General features: G+C 46.9%; 1 protein-coding gene across 3 annotated transcripts in view; it reads right to left on the minus strand.

Moving 5' to 3' along the window:
• Positions 1–21,219, minus strand: part of LOC141265120 (ATP-binding cassette sub-family B member 5-like) — a 1,140,380-nt gene that overhangs the window by 361,683 nt on the left and 757,478 nt on the right. For 2 of the 3 annotated variants that reach the window (XM_073677789.1, XM_073677790.1), the window contains one exon: positions 10,509–10,811. The exons of the other annotated variant lie outside the window; for it this stretch is intronic. In XM_073677789.1, the coding sequence (XP_073533890.1) occupies positions 10,509–10,811 (303 nt within the window). The remainder of the gene's footprint in view (positions 1–10,508; positions 10,812–21,219) is intronic. 3 annotated transcript variants of the gene reach the window in all.

Genomic DNA, 21,219 nt, shown 5'->3' on the forward strand with positions numbered 1-21,219 from the left:
GCTTCTGTCCCTGGCTGGAGTGGGGAAGGGGGGGAGGAAAACCCTGTGGTGTAGGAGCAGATAGGGGAGGGTTTCTGGGCATAGGCAGGAGCCCATTGGTTGCTAGTCACATGGGCTCATGGCTAGAGGGAGGTATAAAAGGTGGGCACCATCTTAGATAGAGGAGTCTGTTCAGAGAGAAGGGAAGTCTGTGCAGTCTGAGGAGGAGTGACAAGGAGCAGAGCTGCTGCATGGGCTCTGCTCCCCAGGCAGGCCTTGTCAGGAGGCCGGGGCCTGAGAGAGAGAGAGAGAGAGAAGAAGGAACAGAAAGGAAAGTATGAAAGGAACAAGAACATCAAGAAAGGCCCAGAGACACGAGGACAGAGGGAACCCTAAGGACCCAGGAGATTGCGGGTGACAGGTTTGCAGAGCAGGGTACCGGAACCCAAATTGGTGGAGGCAACAAATTCCTCAGCCAAAGACCGGAGATTGTGACCACATCTTGGTGCGACCCCTCACTACATCCCCCAGGAAAGCATACCATATAGGGTCAGGGAAACCGGAGATAGGTTTCGCCAATAGAAGGCCCGAGGAAGCTGGACAAAGGTGGGTCACTGGTGGGGACGGCCAGAGAAAGGAAAAGAAGGGAGCCCTGTGTCACGCTCTGGAATTGCCTGGGAGTTGGTCGAGTCCCCTGCCTGGTGGACACAGCACGGCTTGGGCAGTCATCGCCTGCAGGATTGACACGAATAACAACTGTGAGGAAAGCATTGGAAACTGCAACCCAACGTCTCTGTGCTTCTTCACCGCACCAGCACAACTGGTGCTGGGACACTCGCGCACCATCACTCCCATCATCTCCATACTAACTGCCCTGAGGCTATACTCCTCCCGTGGGGAGTCATCCCATTCTAAGCTGCACACATAATACCAGCCTCAGCGGTCTGCCCAGCAGCGGCGGTCCCCATTGACCGCAATCCACGGGTGGCGTAGTCAGACAATTTTCATAATACTAAAATAGCCACTGGTTTGACCGCCCTGGGCACGGACCGGGTCACCGCCACGGAAGACTACACCCCCCAGCGCTCCGGCTCCGGGTACTCCCGCACACGTGCATCCACAACGCAGGCCCAGGGGGCGCGTCACAGGCAACAAGCAGAAGAGACTTGTTTTGCTAAAGAACACAAGGAATGGACATTAGACCAGTGGAAATCTATGCTTTGGTCTGATGAGTCCAAATTGGAGACCTTTGGTTCCAACCACCGTGTCTTTGTGCGACGCAGAAAAGATGAACGGATGGACTCTACATGCCTGGTCCCCACCGTGAAGCATGGAGGGGGAGGTGTGATGATGTGGGGGTGCTTTGCTGGTGACACTGATGGGGATTTATTCAAAATTGAAGGCATACTGAACCAGCATGGCTACCACAGCATCTTGCAGCGGCATGCTATTCCATCCGGTTTGCGTTTAGATGGACCATCATTTATTTTTCAACAGGACAATGACCCCAAACACACCTCCAGGCTGTGTAAGAGCTATTTGACCAAGAAGGAGAGTGATGGAGTGCTACGCCAGATGACCTGGCCTCCACAGTCAACAGACCTGAACCCAATCGAGATGGTTTGGGGTGAGCTGGACCGCAAAGTGAAGGCAAAAGGGCCAACAAGTGCAAAGCATCTCTGGGAACTCCTTCCAGATATTTGGAAGACCATTTCCGGTGACTACCTATTGAAGCTCGTCAAGAGAATGCCAAGAGTGTGCAAAGCAGTCATCAAAGCAAAAGGTGGCTACTTTGAAGAACCTAGAATATAAGACATATTTTCAGTTGTTTCACACTTTTTGTTAAGTATATAATTCCACATGTGTTAATTCATAGTTTTGATGCTTTCAGTGTGAATGTACAATTTTTATAGTCAGAAAAATCTTTAAATCAGAAGGTGTATCCAAACTTTTGGTCTGTACTGTATATATATCTACTTTATAGAATATTTATCAGAGTACTCCAACACAGTCAGCGGAGCAATCCCGCACAAAAAAACGTCAGCGGAGCAATCCTGCACAAAATAACGTCAGCGGAGCAATCCCGCACAAAATAGGTCAGCGGAGCAATCCCGCACAAAATACGTCAGCGGAGCAATCCCGCACAAAATACGTCAGCGGAGCAATCCCGCACAAAAAACGTCAGCGGAGCAATCCCGCACAAACTGCGTCAGCGGAGTAATCCCGCACAAAAAAAGTCAGCGGAGTAATCCCGCACAAAAAAAGTCATCGGAGCAATCCCTCATAATATACGTCAGCAGAGCAATCCAGCCACTTTATACTGAATATATATATATATATAAAATACGTCAGCGGAGCAATCCCGCAAAAAAAAAACTTCAGCAGAGCAATCCCGCACAAAAAACGTCAGCGGAGCAATCCCGCACAAAAAACTTCAGCGGAGCAATCCCTCACAAAATACTTCAGCAGAGTAATCCCGTACAAAATACATCAGCGGAGCAATCCCGCACAAAAAACATCAGCAGAGCAATCCCGCACAAAATACGTCAGCGGAGTAATCCCGCACAAAATATGTCAGCGGAGCAATCCCGCACAAAATTCGTCAGCGGAGCAATCCCGCACAAAATATGTCAGCGGAGCAATCCCGCACAAAATTCGTCAGCGGAGCAATCCCGCACAAAATACGTCAGCGGAGCAATCCTGCACAAAATACGTCAGCGGAGCAATCCCGCACAAAAAAAGTCATCGGAGCAATCCCGCACAAAATACGTCAGCGGAGCAATCCCGCACAAAGTACGTCAGCGGAGCAATCCCTCATAAAATACGTCAGCGGAGCAATCCAGCCACTTTCTACTGAATATGAATATAAAATACGTCAGCGGAGCAATCCAGCCACTTTCTACTGAATATATAAATAAAATAAGTCAGCGGAGCAATCCCACACAAAAAAAACGTCAGCGGAGCAATCCCGCACAAAATACGTCAGCGGAGCAATCCCGCACAAAGTATGTCAGCGGAGCAATCCCTCATAAAATACATCAGCAGAGCAATCCAGCCACTTTCTACTGAATATAAATATATAATACGTCAGCGGAGCAATCCATATACTGAATATATATATATATATATATATATATATATATATATAATACGTCAGCGGAGCAATCCAGCCACTTTCTACTGAATATATAAATAAAATAAGTCAGCGGAGCAATCCCGCACAAAAAAACGTCAGCGGAGCAATCCCTCACAAAATACGTCAGCAGAGTAATCCCGCACAAAATACGTCAGCGGAGCAATCCCGCACAAAAAACGTCAGCGGAGCAATCCCCCACAAAAAACGTCATCGGAGCAATCCCGCACAAAAAACGTCAGTGGAGCAATCCCGCACAAAATACGTCAGCGGAATAATCCCGCACAAAAAACATCAGCGGAGCAATCCCGCACAAAATACGTCAGCAGAGTAATCCTGCACAAAGAACGTCAGCGGAGCAATCCCGCACAAAAAACGTCAGCGGAATAATCCCGCACAACATACATCAGCGGAGCAATCCCTCATAAAATACGTCAGCGGAGCAATCCAGCCACTCTATACTGAATATATATATATATATATATATATATATATATATATATATATATATATATATATATAAATACGTCAGCAGAGCAATCAGCCACTTTCTACTGAATATTTATATAAAATACGTCAGTGGAGCAATCCCGCACAAAAAAAATGTTAGCGGAGCAATACCGCACAAAAAACGTCAGCGGAGCAATCCCGCACAAAATACGTCAGCGGAGTAATCCCGCACAAAAAATGTCAGCGGAGCAATCCCGCACCAAAAACATCAGCGGAGCAATCCCGCACAAAATACGTCAGCGGAGTAATCCCGCACAAAATAAGTCAGCGGAGCAATCCCACACAAAATACGTCAGCAGAGCAATCCCGCGCAAAATACGTCAGCGGAGCAATTCAGCCACTTTATGGTGAATATACAGTACAGACCAAAAGTTTGGACACACCTTCTCATTTAAAGATTTTTCTGTATTTTCATGACTATGAAAATTGTACATTCACACTGAAGGCATCAAAACTATGAATTAACACATGTGGAATTATATACTTAACAAAAAAGTGTGGAAGAGCTGAAAATATGTCTTATATTCTAGGTTCTTCAAAGTAGCCACCTTTTGCTTTGATGACTGCTTTGCACACTCTTGGCATTCTCTTGATGAGCTTCAAGAGGTAGTCAAGAGGTAGGAGTTCCCAGAGATGCTTTGCACTTGTTGGCCCTTTTGCCTTCACTTTGCGGTCCAGCTCACCCCAAACCATCTCGATTGGGTTCAGATCTGGTGACTGTGGAGGCCAGGTCATCTGGCGTAGCACCCCATCACTCTCCCTCTTGGTCAAATAGCCCTTACACAGCCTGGAGGTGTGTTTGGGGTCATTGTCCTGTTGAAAAATAAATGATGGTCCAACTAAACGCAAACTGGATGGAAAAGCATGCCGCTGCAAGATGCTGTGGTAGCCATGCTGGTTCAGTATGCCTTCAATTTTGAATAAATCCCCAACAGTGTCACCAGCAAAGCACCCCCACACCATCACACCTCCTCCTCCATGCTTCATGGTGGGAACCAGGCCTGTAGAGTCCATCCGTTCACCTTTTCTGCGTCGCACAAAGACACGGTGGTTGGAATCAAAGATCTCAAATTTGGACTCATCAGACCAAAGCACAGATTTCCACTGGTCTAATGTCCATTCCTTGTGTTCTTTAGCCCAAACAAGTCTCTTCTGCTTATTGCCTGTCCTTAGCAGTGGTTTCCTAGCAGCTACTTTACCATGAAGGCCTGCTGCACAAAGTCTCCTTGTGACACCCAGCTGTGCTTGGTATCACAGATCCTGGAAGAGTGCATTGATGGATTCCTCCACAAGAGGCCCCCATAAACATTCACACATCTCCACCTTCCACCTCAGACCAGCAGAGGGAGCCCGATAGGGATATAAATAGGGAAGGTGAAGCCAGGCAGTTCGGTTCCTCTGGAGAGTTCAGCAAGTACAGGTCTGAATACAGAGTCGAGCTCAGTCTAGTGGAGTCCATTGAGAGAGTTCCTGCAGTAGAGAAGCCTGAGAGAGGTCAGTCTGCAGTGGAGCACAGCCCAGACTCAGTTGTAGCTCAGAATAGTGAGATTTAGGTGTGCCGGCGCCATAAGATCGGTGAAGCGCGGTAAGCTGCCGTTAGTGTGTAGAGCCTAGTGTGGGCCAAAGTAGGCCGAAGGCGAGTGGAGAGTTAGTACATAGGGGGCAGAGGAGCTTAACCGTCTCCCCCCGAAGCAGTTACCGGACACTGGGTCCGAGCTTACCGGGATCTCTAAGACCCAGTAAGGCATAACCGAAATCCCTGGAGAACTACAGGTCCCAGGATCGCTAAAGTGCTGATACGTAACAGAGCCGGGAGACACATAGGCCCTGCAAGCTGAGGAGCGTGTATTCCAAAAAAGGCCCTACCACAAGGTCAGCCAGCGCAGGACAGAGACAAAGTTAGGCCTAGCTCCAGGTAGGTCAGAAACTTACTACGCAGAGGCAAGTAACAGGAGGCCCTACACCTGCTCATTGGGGAGGATCCTGATATGCACCCTTCACCCTACAGTGCTCCAGGACATGCCTGAATTTCCATCAGTAAAAGGTACTGAAGTGACTATCGTGTCTGTCCCTGTTCTTGCTCTGACCCAGCTGGGTCTCACCTGTCCTGCATCCCCCTCTCCGTACGCTACCCTGAGGCCCAGCTCCACCTGTGGGGAGCTATACCATCGAGCTGTCTTATCAACGGCCTCAGTGGACTGCGCAGCGCTGGTGATTCTCACCAGAAGCCGTAGGTGGCATCACAAACTTTCCTAAAACTAAAAAACCTAATAGCCCCTTTTTAAAGAGTGACCCCAGGGTACGGGCCTGGGAGCCGACCACTGCGACATCCCCAAGGCCAGGCAAAGGCCCGGGTACCGAGTCATCCCCATCCCCTGGGCTAGTCATCTCTCCTGGCGTCACGAACAGGATCGCGTGCCCGCTGCAATGACGAAGTGTTATGCACGTTGCCACCGGGTACTGTGTGCCTTTATTGAAGTGAACTGTATATTTGACTGTGGTGAAGATTGCCACCATTGTTGGGCTGCCGAGCAAGAAGAAGGGCGTAACCGCGGGAAACTGAGGGGCGTACCTGCAAAAGCGAACGAAGCTTCGGACACGCCCCACGCCTCAACGTCAAACCAGGAAGCGCCAGGTCCTGGAAGGAGCGTCGCTGAACGCTCTGACGTAAGACGCAAGCGACGCAAGGTCATGAAGACGACTTTCACCTGCAGAGCTGTGGCCTACCGGAAGAAAAATTAGAAGGTAGGCCACGGTTAGCTAGGGGGCGCCAGAATGTCCGATGAACAGCACAACGCCGGAATACTGGTTAACGGCCCTGATGTTCAACCCGCGCCCGACGCCGAGCAGGTTGAAGCGGCCGCTCCACCAGCAGCGCCTGTAACCCCTGTCATTCCAATAACTCTACCGTACATTCCTGGAGCAAAGTGGCTCCCCCAGTACAACGGCAAACCCGATACCCTGTCTGGATTCAAACAGAAGATATGTGGTTTCTTAGACATGTACTCTATGACAGGCAAACAAAGAGCCGCCGTTATATTAGGACAACTGACCGGTGCTGCGGAGCAGGAAGTGGAAACATGGTCGGCCGCAGACCAGGAGTCAGTGTCCGCAATCTTTCAACAGCTACAGACCATTTTTGAGGATCATACTGAGGCGGACCTCCAGGTGAGGTTCTACAACTGTTCTCAACAGCTGGAGGACAATGTTCGGGACTACGCCTGGCATCTACAAGGGGCCCTACGGGCTCTGAAGCAGGTAAGTCCGACCAGCATTGAAAATGAAAACAAAATGCTGAAGGAACAGTTTGTCCGGGGACTGAGGTTTCCAGAGGAGAGCAGGACTGTGCGCTGGTGGTTCCTGGATCATCCAGATGCCACCTTTGACAATCTTAAGGACATGGCTATAAAAGGACTGCAGTCCCTGGAAACAAATGCCATCCAGTGTTACCAGGGTGGGGCTACCCCAGAGCCTGCTACACCCACCTTTTCCCCAGTGGCTGCTGAAGCCAAGGTTCCTGCAACGTCCCCTAGAGAGCTGGACAGTCTTCGCTCTGAAGTGCGCCAATTGAGTAAAACCCTGACCACTGTACTGAGTGCTCTGCAGCTGCGGACGGAGCCTGAGGAAGGAGGGAAGATCCTGTTAGCCGATAGCCCTGAGGATGTCCCCTGGATGCAAAGGAGGAGGAGGCCAACACCACCCTCTACGAGGACCAGTGACCAGCGCCGTCCACAGAAGGACCCTACCTGCTGCCGCTGCCTCAAAACCGGACACACCGCCCAGAATTGTCCTTTAAACGAGAAAACCCTGGGTCCGAGGGCCGACACCCAGGAGTAAACTCCCCAGGCCCATCAGACTGGTACAACAGGTTCGTCGGAGGAAGACCTTTCCTATCCATGGTGTTGGACGGGATCCCGACGCACGCTCTGCTGGACACAGGATCTCAGGTAACCATCATGCCTGACGTCCTCTACAAGAGGTTCTGGTCCATGGACGACCTACATCCGCCAGCTCCAAATCTTTCTGTTTATGCCTCAAATGGACTCCCCCTTAACCTAATCGGGGTTAAGAATGTGACTGTAAAAGTGGGGAGAGTGGAGCTGAAGGACCAGGGGCTAATTGTAGTAGAGACTAATGCTGATGACACCAATCCGTATATTGTACGAGGCACTAACATTGTTGGTAACAGTTTGGGAGAAGTTGTGTTCTTGCTCCAACAGATAGCTGACACAGCCAGACCAAGACAGAGGAGAGCGCTGCAGAAGGAGATCCGAGTCCTGATGTACCAACAGCAAGTAAGGTTAGCAGACGGTGAAATCGGTAATGTGCGGGTGACGGACCCCATACCCATTGTCATCCCTCCAATGTGTGAAATGCTTATCTGGTGTAGAGCTGCTATAGGTATTAGAGGACAGAGCTACCAGGCGGTAGTAGAACCCCTTTGCTCCGAGCACAGACCCACGCTCTTAACCGCCAGAGGAGTGATAGATGTACGCAATGGGAGGGTGCCCGTCCGTCTTCTCAACTGTGGGGAAGACGAGGTCAGATTGCCACGTTATGCCACTGTTGCCAAATTACAAGCTGTAAATAACAACTGCATTCATGAGGCGGAGTCCTTAACCTCACCAGACGAAGTGAAGGATAATGACCCTGCAACCCAGGTGGAGGACTGGTGTCAACAGCTCCATGTTGGGACAGACACCACTCCTGCCCATCAGAAACAGGGTGTACACCGGGTGGTTCAAGAATACTCGCAGGTGTTCGATAAACATCCACTTGACTTTGGGAGGATTAAGGGGGTTCAACATCATATCACCACAGGCGACCATCCCCCAATCAAAGAACGTTACAGGCCTATACCACCAGCACACTACCAGAAGGCTAAGGAGATAATGCATGACATGAGAAAGGCGGGGGTAGTAAGGGATAGTTGTAGTCCCTGGGCAGCTCCCCTAGTGCTAGTTAGGAAAAAGGACGGGAGCATGAGAATGTGTGTAGATTACCGACAAGTAAATCGCATTACACATAAAGATGCATACCCTTTACCACGCATAGAGGAGTCCCTAGCTGCCTTAAAGTCTGCAAATTACTTTTCCACCCTTGACCTCACTAGAGGGTACTGGCAAGTAGCTGTGGCTGAGGAGGATCGGGAGAAGACAGCCTTCACTACTCCGATGGGACTCTGCGAGTTCAACAGTATGCCGTTTGGACTCTGCAATGCCACCGGGACGTTCCAGAGATTGATGGAGTGCTGCCTGGGACACAGCAACTTCGAGACTGTGTTACTTTACCTGGACGATGTAATAGTGTACTCCAGAACGTACGAGGACCACTTGAAACACCTGGCAGAGGTATTTGAGTCACTGTCCCGGTGCGGGATGAAATTGAAGCCCTCAAAGTGCCACCTGCTCAAGAGAAAGGTACAGTACCTGGGGCACATTGTCAGTCCAGAAGGGGTAGCACCAGACCCAGAGAAAGTCACTGCCATCCAGAAGTGGCTGGAGCTGAAGAACCTCAAGGAGGTGCGTCAGTTAGAATCATAGAATCATAGAATCATAGAATGGTAGAGTTGGAAGGGACCTCCTGGGTCATCTGGTCCAACCCCCTGCTCAAAGCAGGATTCACTAGATCATCTCAGACAGATGTCTGTCCAGCCTCTGTTTGAAGACGTCCATTGAAGGGGAACTCACCACCTCTCGTGGCAGCCTGTTCCACTCATTAATCACCCTAACTGTCAAAAAGTTTTTTCTAATATCTAATCTGTGTCTCCTCCCATTTAGTTTCATCCCATTGCTTCTAGTCTTTCCTTGTGCAAATGAGAATAAAGATGATCCTTCTACAATGTGACAGCCCTTGACATATTTGTAGACAGCTATTAAGTCTCCTCTCAGTCTTCTTTTTTGCAAGCTAAACATTCCCAAATCCTGCAACCGTTCCTCATAGGACATGGTTTGCAGACCAGTCACCATTCTGGTCGCTCTTCTCTGAACTTGCTCCAGTTTGTCTATGTCTTTTTTAAAATGTGGTGCCCAAAACTGTACACAGTATTCCAGATGAGGTCTGACCAAAGAGGAGTAAAGACCGATAATGACTTCACGTGATCTAGACTGTATGCTTCTGTTAATACATCCCAGAATTGTATTTGCCTTTTTTGCTGCTGCATCACACTGTTGACTCATGTTCAGTCTATGATCTATTAGTATACCTAAGTCTTTTTCACATGTACTGTTGCTTAGCTCTATTCCTCCCATTCTGTATATGCTTTTTTCATTTTTATTGCCCAGATGTAGTACTTTGCATTTTTCCCTGTTAAAAACCATTCTGTTGGTTGCTGCCCACTGCTCCAGTTTATTTAGGTCTTTTTGAATCCTCTCTCTCTCTTCTCTAGTATTAGCTATCCCTCCTAGCTTTGTGTCATCAGCAAATTTAATCAGTTTACCTCAATTCCTTCATCTAAATCATTGATAAAGATGTTGAACAATACAGGTCCCAGGACGGAGCCCTGTGGTACCCCACTTGAGACATTCATCCAGCTGGATGTGAAGCCATTTACAACCACCCTTTGAGTCCGATCACTAAGCCAGTTATGAATCCACCTAACAGTTGCCTGGTCCATTGCATACTTGGTCATTTTTTCAATAAGGATGATGTGAGATACTTTGTCAAATGCTTTGCTGAAGTCAAGATATACTATATCTACAGCATTTCCCTGATCCACCCAGTCAGTGATTCTGTCATAGAAGGAAATTAAGTTAGTCTGACATGACTTGTTAGTTACAAACCCATGCTGACTCTGGTTAATCACTTCATTCTTATCCATGTACTTACATACATGTTGTTTAATAATTTGTTCAAAGATCTTTCCTGGTATAGAAGTCAGACTCACCGGCCTATAGTTCCCTGGGTCCACCTTCTTCCCCTTTTTGAAGATAGGAACAACATTTGCTCTTCTCCAGTCTTCTGGGACTTCTCCTGTTCTCCAAGAATTTTCAAAGATTATGGAGAGTGGTTCTAAAATTTCTTCTACAATCTCCTTCAGTACTCTGGGGTGTAATTCATCTGGACCTGGAGACTTGAACTCATTTATGTTAGCTAAATATTCCCTCACAATCTTTCTGTTTACTGATAACTTGGATTCATCTATTCCTTTAAAAGGACAGTGAAGATCAGTTGATGTTACATTTTCTTTCTGAGAGAAAACAGATGCAAAATAGGAATTAAAATGATCGGCCTTCTCAACATCCTCTCTTACCATTTCTCCATTTTCATCCTGTAAAAATCCTATAGCATCTTTGACTTTTCTTTTACTTTTGACATACCCCCAAAATCCTTTTTTATTGCTTTTGACATCTCTTGCAAGCCTTAATTCATTGTCAGCTTTAGCTAACCTGATACGTGCCCTGCAGGATCTGCAGACTGCATTATAATCTTCTTTAGATATGCCTCCCTCTTTCCATTTAATAAACATTTCTTTCTTTCTTTTTAGCATGTGTTTAAGTTCTGTGTTCATCCATCCTGGTTTCCTTAAATGCTTCCCATTCTTCCTACTTTTCGGGATTGTTAACGATTGTGCTTTGAGAATCTCATTTTTAAAAATTTCCCATCCTTCCTGGACATTTTTGTTCTTGGGACTAGTAGGATACTACCGGAGGTTTGTAAAGGACTACACCAAGAAAGCAGCTATTCTGCAAGACCTCCTGGTCGGGCAGTCCCCCAAAGGCAGAAATCCCCCATTCCACTGGGGTAAGGAGCAAGCCAAGTCATTTCAGGAGTAGTGATGAGCCACCCCCGTAGTGTTTGAGTTCGGTTCGGTCCCTATTGGAGGGCAAGTCTCATGCAAGCAGCTGTGTAATTCCAGCTCCAGTAGCGTCCACTAAAGCTGCTGCAGTTAAAAAGCTTTTATAAGGATCGAGCTTGGTGGTCCACCGCAAGGCGTCCTACCGCCAGTCCCAGCCCCTGTGCCTTGGGGTGCCTCCCCGATGCTCTTCACTGAGTGTCCCGGGGGCCCGAACCATTTCCTTTGAAAAAATTAAGTGTCCAAACTACAGGTGGTGTAGCTTGCTTAACAGCTGGGATAATCCGCTGACTAGCAGACACTGCTACTAGGCACATAGTATTTCCTGGGCTAGATGCAGTTAAAAATTTGTAATTAGATACTCTCGTTTGATGCTGAGAAAGCATTCCATAGAGTCTCCTGGCTCGCCATATATTATTCTCTTTAAAAGCTTGGGGTAGGGGTCTAGGGGACCCTTTTATAGGCAAAATCATGGCCCTGTATCGCAATACGTCACCTAGGCTGAAGATAAATGGAACATTTTCATCACCTTTCATAATCACCAATGGGACAAGGCAGGGATGTCTTCTGTCCCCTTTCTTATACATCCTAGTGATGGAGCACCTGCTCTCATCAATTCACCATAACCCCAATATTAGGTGGATTGAGGTGGGAGGCACCGAGTACAAGTGCTCTGCATTTGCTGATGATGTCCTAGTATATATCACTCAATCACATATATCCATCCCTGCTGTTATGGCTGAAATAGATCATTTTGTTACATGGTCAAATTTTAAAATCAATGCAGCGAAGTCTGAGGCCCTCGATGTCTCCCTCCCCAAATCCATACTGGATTCCATCCAGTCCAACTTTCCCTTTGCCTGGCCCTCACAGGGTATCAAATACTTAGGAATTCGTATTCATAGAGACCTCTCCCGTCTATGTTATCTTAATTTTGGGCCCTTTATTGAACAACTCCATACAGACCACGGTTGGCAAGTTAGAACTGTAAGATTCACTACGTGAACCACTGGTGTTTTGTGGAAAAGCACATGTACACTGTGTTCCAAATTATTATGCAAAAAGTGTTTAGGAGTGATAAGGTAAGAATTTTTTGTTTGTCAGTTAAACTCATTGATGGTGATGTGTGTCAGGGCTCTTTATATCACTGTAAGCAATTGCAGACACCTGTGCTAATTAGTTTGGCAGGTATGTCCAATGAACGGCAAGACTACTTAAGAAGGCTGTCCCACATTATTAAGCAGCCTACATTTTCTGCCAAAATGGGAAAGAAAAAGGATGTGTCGGCTGCTGAGAAGCAACAAATTGTGGAGTGTTTAGGACAAGGCATGACTACAATCAACATTGCCAAGACACTTCATCCTGATCATCGCACAATCAAGAAGTATTAGAAACACAAAACCCAAATTCATGGTTGCTGAAGGTACGTCAATACCAATAGGTAAGAACGTGCCGGGACAGCAGCTTAGCTCCGAGATACATATAATAGCTGGAGACAACAAGAGCTTTTAAATGCAAATACGAAAATTCTTTATTAAATAAATATATAAATTGTAAAAATTTCACATAGAGTCAATAAAACATCTACAATGTGTACAGGACAGAAGCAGACACCCCAAACGGATAACCACTCCAAGGAGTAAAGTGGAAGGTAATGAAGTTAACAAGTATACAAAAGCCACCTATCAGCACATTAACCACCTAGCAGAAAGACTATTAGGAGGTAACATTAGATGAAGGGGAACAGAAAATGCTGCTAAAACACCCTATAGCTAATCAAAAGCCAATCAGAGGGAACACTGAATGATAGCCCTCCTGAAAAATTGTGCTGAACTGGAACAAAAGTGAAACCAGTAGTGGACACTTACCCAAGGATAGGAGACCCCCCAGTGGGATGAAAGGGTGCTAAAACAACTTCCCAACGCGCGTATCACGTTGACAGTGCGTTGCTTTCTCAAGGGAAGGTGTATTAGTGTCCTTCCAGGAGAGATACATTTTCAGTGGCAAGGGGGCTTGGGCCGCTGACCATGTGCTGTGCTGGTATAGATACATTGATGATATCTTGTTTTTGTGGAGGGGCACGACGCAGCAGCTTGGGACTTTCATGGACAGACTTAACAAAAATGACATGAATATTCGTTTGACCTATAAATATGATTCAACAAAAATTTAATTTCTGGACGTCAGCCTGGAGGTCGACCATAGGTCGTCAGTCCAGACTGACGTCTTTAGAAAAACAACAGCAGTTAATGCTCTTATTCATGCTTCATCTGCCCATGATCCCACCACAATTAGGGCCGTCCCAGTCGGACAGTTCCTCCGGGTGAGGCGGATTTGTTCCTCCGACCATCGGTTCGAGATACAGGCACAGGACCTTCAGAATAGGTTTCTACAACGCGGCTATAGCCGACGTTCAATCAAGAGAGGTTACGCTAGGGCTAAGAAAACTCCCAGATCCAAATTATTATATCAACAAAAAAGACAGGACATGGGGAACAATAAAATCAGACTTATCTCCACATATAACAGTCAGTGGAGAAATATGCGTGAAATTTTGGTGAAACATTGGCCCATCCTTAGCACTGAACCGTCTTTGGCTAATTTTTTGGGCGAGCAACCATCTATGACATCTAGAAGGGCCTGCAATCTAAGTGACTTTATTGTAAAGAGCCACTACGTCCCCCCCAATAATACTTTTCTGTCCTCTTTTAAACTTGTTTTAGGGTGTTACCCTTGTGGCCACTGCCTTGCTTGCACGAATGTCCTTCGCTGTAAGACCTTTGACTCTGCTGGAGGTGACCGACAGTTTAAGATCTTACATTGGATCTCATGTAGCAGTAGCAATGTCATCTACTATGCTACATGTGGATGTCCCCTTATTTATGTGGGACTCACCTCCAGAGAGCTCAGAGTCAGGGTCCGTGAACATGTTAGGGACATCTGTGCAGCAAGACATGTGACGGACACTTCGGATCTTAAAACGATCCCTCGCCACTTTAAAGATCATCATAATTGTGACCCTCGATCTCTTAAGATTAGAGGTATAGATTTGGTACATTTGGGGACGAGAGGTGGCAATATCAAATAACTCCTTGCACAATGCGAAGTACGATGGATTGTTGTACTTGACACCATGGCCCCTAATGGTCTTAATGAATCCCTCAGTTTTGCGCCGTTCCTGTAGACATACCTCTGTGTTGTCCCCAATCCTTCCTTCTCCCCCTCTCCCTCCTTCCCCTCATTGGTATTTTTTGTACTGACCATACATTCTTTTGTTTACAAATTAAAGAAGAAATTATTTTCTCCTCATTACTTGGTGTTATTTACTTATATCCAGTGCTGTCCCCTCCCTTTATTTTATTTTATTCCCCCCATGGTTATTGTTTTCGTTTTCTTTTAATGTTCACTCTTTATCATTCTTTGTGGTCATACATTTTTTATTTTCTTTTTATTTGATGTTTTGGTGCTTAGTTTTCTATTTATTTTTTTGTTTTTGTTGTCCTTCTTTATTTATGTTTTTTATTATTGTCTATATTAATTAATTTATATTTCATCTAGGACCCTTCCTGTTTCCAGTTTCTGGCTTCCAAAAGCAACCTAACATTTACCAATAATGCCTCTTGCAATATGGACCATTCGCTTTGAGGAGATTTTACAATCACTCTCCATTATGTCTGTTTCAATTGTGTCTCTCCCCCTTGTTTCTAGCTGTGGTGAAAACACTATTAATTGTTGTTTTGTTTTATTCTTCTATATTGAATATTTAATGGTATCCATATTATCCCACTATCTGTACCAAGGGGTTACTGACTATCTATTCTTTTGCATTATTGGTGAATATGCTCACCATTGGTGGTTCTGTGGAGCGCATGCGCCTCCCGGGGTCGCGTCCCCCCACCGCCTCCCGGTGTCTCCATGCCTGTGCATGCACTGCACCAGTCGGCACAGCTGATTGTCTGTGGTGTGTGCAATATACGGGCTTGACTGCCGGGAGAGAGTCTGGGGGGCGTGGCCTGCGTGATGTGTATGCCCCACCTCCAGCTACACCATTGGTCAGTCGCGGGTCATGTGTTCTGTCACGTGACCGGTTGCCGGGGATACATAAAGGTCCTGGAAGGACACTACTACACCTTCCCTTGAGAAAGCAACGCACTGTCAAAGTGAAATGATCGTTGGGAAGTTGTTTTAGCACCCTTTCATCCCACTGGGGGGTCTCCTATCCTTGGGTAAGTGTCCACTACTGGTTTCACTTTTGTTCCAGTTCAGCACAATTTTTCAGGAGGGCTATCATTCAGTGTTCCCTCTGATTGGCTTTTGATTAGCTATGGGGTGTTTTAGCAGCATTTTCTGCTCCCCTTCATCTAATGTTACCTCCTAATAGTCTTTCTGCTAGGTGGTTAATGTGCTGATATGTGGCTTTTGTATACTTGTTAACTTTATTACCTTCCACTTTACTCCTTGGAGTGGTGTCCGTTTGGGGTGTCTGCTTCTGTCCTGTACACATTGTAGATGTTTTATTGACTCTATGTGAAATTTTTACAATTGATATATTTATTTAATAAAGAATTTTCGTATTTGCATTTAAAAGCTCTTGTTGTCTCCTGCTATTATACAATCAAGAAGTATGTAGCTGATTCACAGTACACACGTGTGCGTGCTGATAAGGGAAAATTAAGGACTCTTTCCTACAGGCAATTACGTCAGGTTAAAAGAGCAGCGGCAAAAAAGCCTTGTCATAGCAGCAGACAAGTTTTTGAAGCTGCTGGTGCCTCCAACGTCCCCCGAACAACAAGATGCAGGGTCCTTCAGAGGCTTGCAGCTGTGCGTAAGCCATCCTGTCGACCTCCTCTATCCACTGTACAAAAGCAGAAACGGCTCCAGTCTGCCAAACAATACATGTAGACTGACTTCAAAACTGTTTTGTTCACCGATGAGTGCCGTGCAACGCTCGATGGTCCAGATGGATGGAGTGGATGATGGCTGGTTGATGGACACCCCATGCAAACACGGCTACGGCGCCAACAAGGAGGAGGTGGAGTAATGTTTTGGGCTGGAATCATGGGGAGAGAGATTGTTGGCCCATTTAAGATCCCTGAAGGGGTAAATATGAACTCCATAATGTATGTGAAGTTTCTCAAACAGCACTTCCTACCATGGTTCAAGTAGAAGAACCGTGTATTCCGCTGCAAGATCATTTTCATGCATGATAATGCACCGTCTCATGCTGCACATAACACATCTGCATCTCTGGCTGATATGGGCATAAAAGGGGACAATCTTATGGTGTGGCCCCCATGCTCCCCTGACCTCTACCCCATTGAGAACCTCTGGAGCATCATCAAAAGGAGTGTCTATGATGGCGGGAGGCAGTTCACATCTAAGCAACCGTTCTGGGAGGGTATTCTGTCCTCATGCAAAACAATTGAAGCAGAAACCATCCAAAACCTGACAAATTCAATGGACGAGAGAGTTCAGAAGCTCCTTTCGAACAAGGGGTCCTATGTGCAAATGTAACATCACCTAGAATAAAGTTTTGAGTTGAAAACTGTTTGATTTCAGTTCCTAATAACCTGCTAATGCTTATAATTTCAAAAATGACCATTTTTTTGTTCTTTATTAAAATGAAAAGGTTGATCGAAGAGTGTGGGGGATCTGAGAGTGTGGCAACCCAGTAGTCAGGATTATTTCGAATTCTGACAATCTGAGGGTCATGTTGCAGGTAATGCAGCAAAAAGGCAATCATGTGTCTTGCGCATCTAGGAGCCCCAAAATTATTTTCCGGGCTAGATGCAGCTAAAAATTATTATTAATTTGAAAGCTGGTGGAGGTTAGTATAGATGGCCTAATAGAATCAGTACTGCAAACTGCTACAAGGCCCAAATTATTTTCCAGCCAAGATACAGATAAACATGATTAGTAATTTTAAATCTGGTGGAGTTTAGTATAGATGGCCTTATAGAATCAGTACTGCACACTGCTACAAGGCCCAAATTATTTTCCAGCCAAGATACAGATAAACATGATTAGTAATTTTAAATCTGGTGGAGTTTAGTATAGATGGCCTAATAGAATAATACTGCACACTGCTACAAGGCCCAAATTATTTTACAGCCAAGATACAGATAAACATGATTAGTAATTTGAAAGCTTAAAACGGTTGGTGAGGTGATTTTAACTAATCATCAAGCTTTTACTCTCCCCAGGATGACTCAGGGGTAGAAAAGTCGTTTCGGATCCATGATTTGTTCATCTTTATGAACGTGAGTCTGTCTACATTATCAGTGGAGAGCCGCGTGCGCTTATCTGTCAGCACACCACCAGCAGCGCTGAACACACGTTCAGACAGAACGCTGGCTGCGGTGCATGACAAGATCTATAAGGCATAAGTGGCGAACTCCGGACATTTATCCAGATTGGAAGCCCAAAAAGAGCAAGGGTCCAGTGACACAGTCATGGCTTCAGTGTTTACTTGGAGATACTCCTGTACCATGGTCTCTAGGCGTTGACTTTGTGTCAGACTTCTTGTCTCCTGTGGCCTTGCAAAGGATGGGCTAAAAAAGTGGTGAAATGATTCCGCAAAATTGATGTTACCAGCAGATACTGTGTTTCTGTTACGTATTGAGTGCTGAACGGTCCCACGGTTGGCAAGTTAGAACTGTGAGATTCGCTACGTGCACCACTAGTGTTTTGTGGAAAAGCACATGTAAGATTCTGCAACAGTCTCTGCTGATACTCCTGCATGAGTGCATCTCTTTCTATGGCAGGAATAATTTCTGCAAATTTACTTTTGTACCGGGGATCTAAGAGTGTGGCAACCCAGTAGTCAGGATTATTTCTAATTCTCACAATTCGAGGGTCATGTTGCAGGTAGTGCAGCAAGAAGGTACTCATGTGTCTTGCGCATCCATGAGCATCAAGTCCCTGTTGTGTTGGTGGCGAGGTAATAATCATGCTTTCTTCCTCTGCCCTCTCCCCCCAACCTCGCACAACAGAAATGTGATCACGGTCTCCCTCATCTGATGAGTCTTCCATCAGTTCGTCCTCCACTTCTTCCTGGGCTCCTGCACCTTCCTCACTAGTTTGGCTGCTACCATGCGCCCTGGTAAAACCATCTCCCCCATCCTCACATGCCTGCCGCCTTGGTGCTGCCGACCGGCTGGACCATGCAGATGTTAGCCCTTCCGCATACAACTCCTCCTCCTCTACTTCCTCCACCTCCTCTTGTGCCACCACCTGACTCAGAATTCTGTTTAACATGTACTCCAGCATGTAAATCACCGGAATAGTCATGCTGATAATGGCATCGTCAGCACTAAACATTTTCATCGCCATTTCAAAACTGTGCAGAAGGGTGCATAGGTCCCGGATCTGAGACCACTCCTCCAGCGTGATTTGCCCCACCTCTGGATCTCGTTGGCACAGGCTATACATCAGAAAGTATTGCACCAGGGCTTGTCGGTGCTGCCACAGTCGCTGCAACATGTGCAGAGTTGAATTACACCGGGTAGGCACATCGTATTTTAGCCGGTGAAGGGGCAGGCCCAATGACTTCTGTAGAGATGTAAGTCGCTGAGCTGTGGGATGCAAACGGCGGAAGTGAGCACACAGCGACCGTGCCCTCTGCAGAAGGCCATCTAGTCTGGGATAGTGGGCTAAAAATTGCTGGACAACCAGGTTCAACACGTGAGCCATACAAGGCACGTGTGTGACATTGCCCCGGCGAAGGGCCACACCCAGGTTTGCAGCATTGTAGCACACGGCGTTCCCTGGTTTCAGGTCCAGTGGAGACAACCATTCATGAAACTGGTTCTCAAGAGCTGACCACAACTCCTCAACTGTGTGACTCACATTTCCCAGACATTTTAAAGTAAAAACCGCCTGATGACGTTGAGCCCTGCTGCCAGCATAGTAAGGAGGTGTGCAGGATCCCTTCTGCGCAGTTAGAAAGCTTGTGGCATGACCAGACAGGCTTTGGGTGCAGGTGGAGGACCGAGAGGAGGTTGAGGAGGCAGAAGCAGTGGAGGAACTTTGAGAGAGATAAAGAGGATTGACGCACAACTCGTGGGGACGACAAGACTTGGACAGCAGCCCCTTGTCCTGCTGTCACCATAGTTACCCAGTGCCCAGTCAGCGACATGTAGCGCCCCTGTCCATGCCTACTCGTCCAAGTGTCTGTGGTGAAATGCACCCTGTCACACACAGAGTTTCTCAAAGAAGCGGTGATGTTGTGTGCGACATGCTGGTGGAGAGCAGGCACACCTTTCTTTGAGAAGTAGTGCCGACTGGGCATCTGGTACTGGAGCACTGTGACGGAAATAAGGTCTCAAAAATCCTCTGTGTCCACCATGCGGAAAGGCAGCATTTCTGTAGCCAAGAGATTGCAGATGGTGAAATTCAACCTCTTAGCTTTCTTATGATTAGGAGGAAATGGTCTTTTACTTGTTCACATCTGAGGGACCGAGGGCTGGCTGTTGTGCTTAGACGGGGTTGATAAGGGTGTCCCCGGCAAACTGCCGGTCTGTGAGGAAGATGCAGGCGGAAATGTTAGGTTGCCTTGATCACAAGGTGGTGCTATCGATGTCGGACAGCGCTGAACACCAGCTGGTGTTTCCACCCCCAAAGAAAATGATGACCTGCCAATCACGCTGGCTGTTGCGGGTAAAGAGGTGGCATGTCTGCTTCCCAAAACAGGTGTGACTGCTGTCACCCCAGTCAAAGAGGATGAAGAGGCCGCGGATGCACAAGATCTGGCAGACGGTGGTTGGCCCGGCCAGCTAGGCCGCATTGTAGCACAGTGAGCTTCCCACTGCCACTTATGCTTCATATCCATGTGCCGGTTCATGCATGAAGTACTCAAACTATGAATTTTTTGGCCTCTACTTAGGTTTTGCTGACAAATGTTACAGATAAAACGAGTTGGGTCATCCTTATCGATCTGAAAAAATGCCCAGGCTATGCAAGGCTTAGCACCCATGCGACCTGAAGAGCCACCACGACTTGTGGTCAGAGGCAGAGCTGTGTTTGAGGATGCAGTTGTTGACGTGCTTACAGTACTACGTCTCTGTCCAGGAAGGCGCAACCTGACCTCGTCATCACTAGCATCCTCCTCCACCTCCTCTGCTGACCTCATCGACTGGCTGACTGTGGGTTGACAGTAAGTGGGATCTCCAACGTCGTCATCATCACCCTGTGTGTTATCACACATGTCGTCCTCAGAGCCAACCTCTTCCTGCCCTGACAAAAAACTAAAGTTGTCGCTCCAATCAGGTATTTGAGTCTCATCATCGTCTTCCTCATTGTCTCCACCAACAGGAGTTACAGTTTGGGAATGAGGGTCTACATTATGGTCAGAACCTTCTGCGTCTGGTCCTGGATTAGACTCATAAAGATACTGGTCATCAGTGCAGATCATTTCCTTGTCTGGATTCACAGAAGCTCTGGAGCCGACCTCTGATTCCCAGGCTATAGTATGAGTAAACAGCTCTGCAGACTCAACCATCTGTTCTACCCCATACTCAGATGGGCAGCTGGAGACTTGGGAGCTGTGAGGAAGCAAGTGCGATTGGGGTGACACCTCTGAGAACTGGAATATTTGTGATGTTGAAGTTGAGGTGGAGGAGAGCCCACTTAAAGGAGCACTTGATATCAGTTGAAGCACCTGCTGTTTTTGTGCCTCATCTGGAACTTGTAGCGATTGGCGTGGCCTTAAGAAAGGGATCTTATCACATTGTCCGCTAAAAGAAGTAGACATCTTAGTTTGGCTGGAAGATGGTCTTTCTTCTGCAGATGTTACTGTTGCTTT

The sequence above is a fragment of the Phyllobates terribilis genome, unplaced genomic scaffold, assembly GCF_046119375.1.
Source record: "Phyllobates terribilis strain yellow unplaced genomic scaffold, ASM4611937v1 Scaffold_4__5_contigs__length_816908805, whole genome shotgun sequence".
In the NCBI taxonomy this organism is placed as follows: domain Eukaryota; kingdom Metazoa; phylum Chordata; class Amphibia; order Anura; family Dendrobatidae; genus Phyllobates; species Phyllobates terribilis.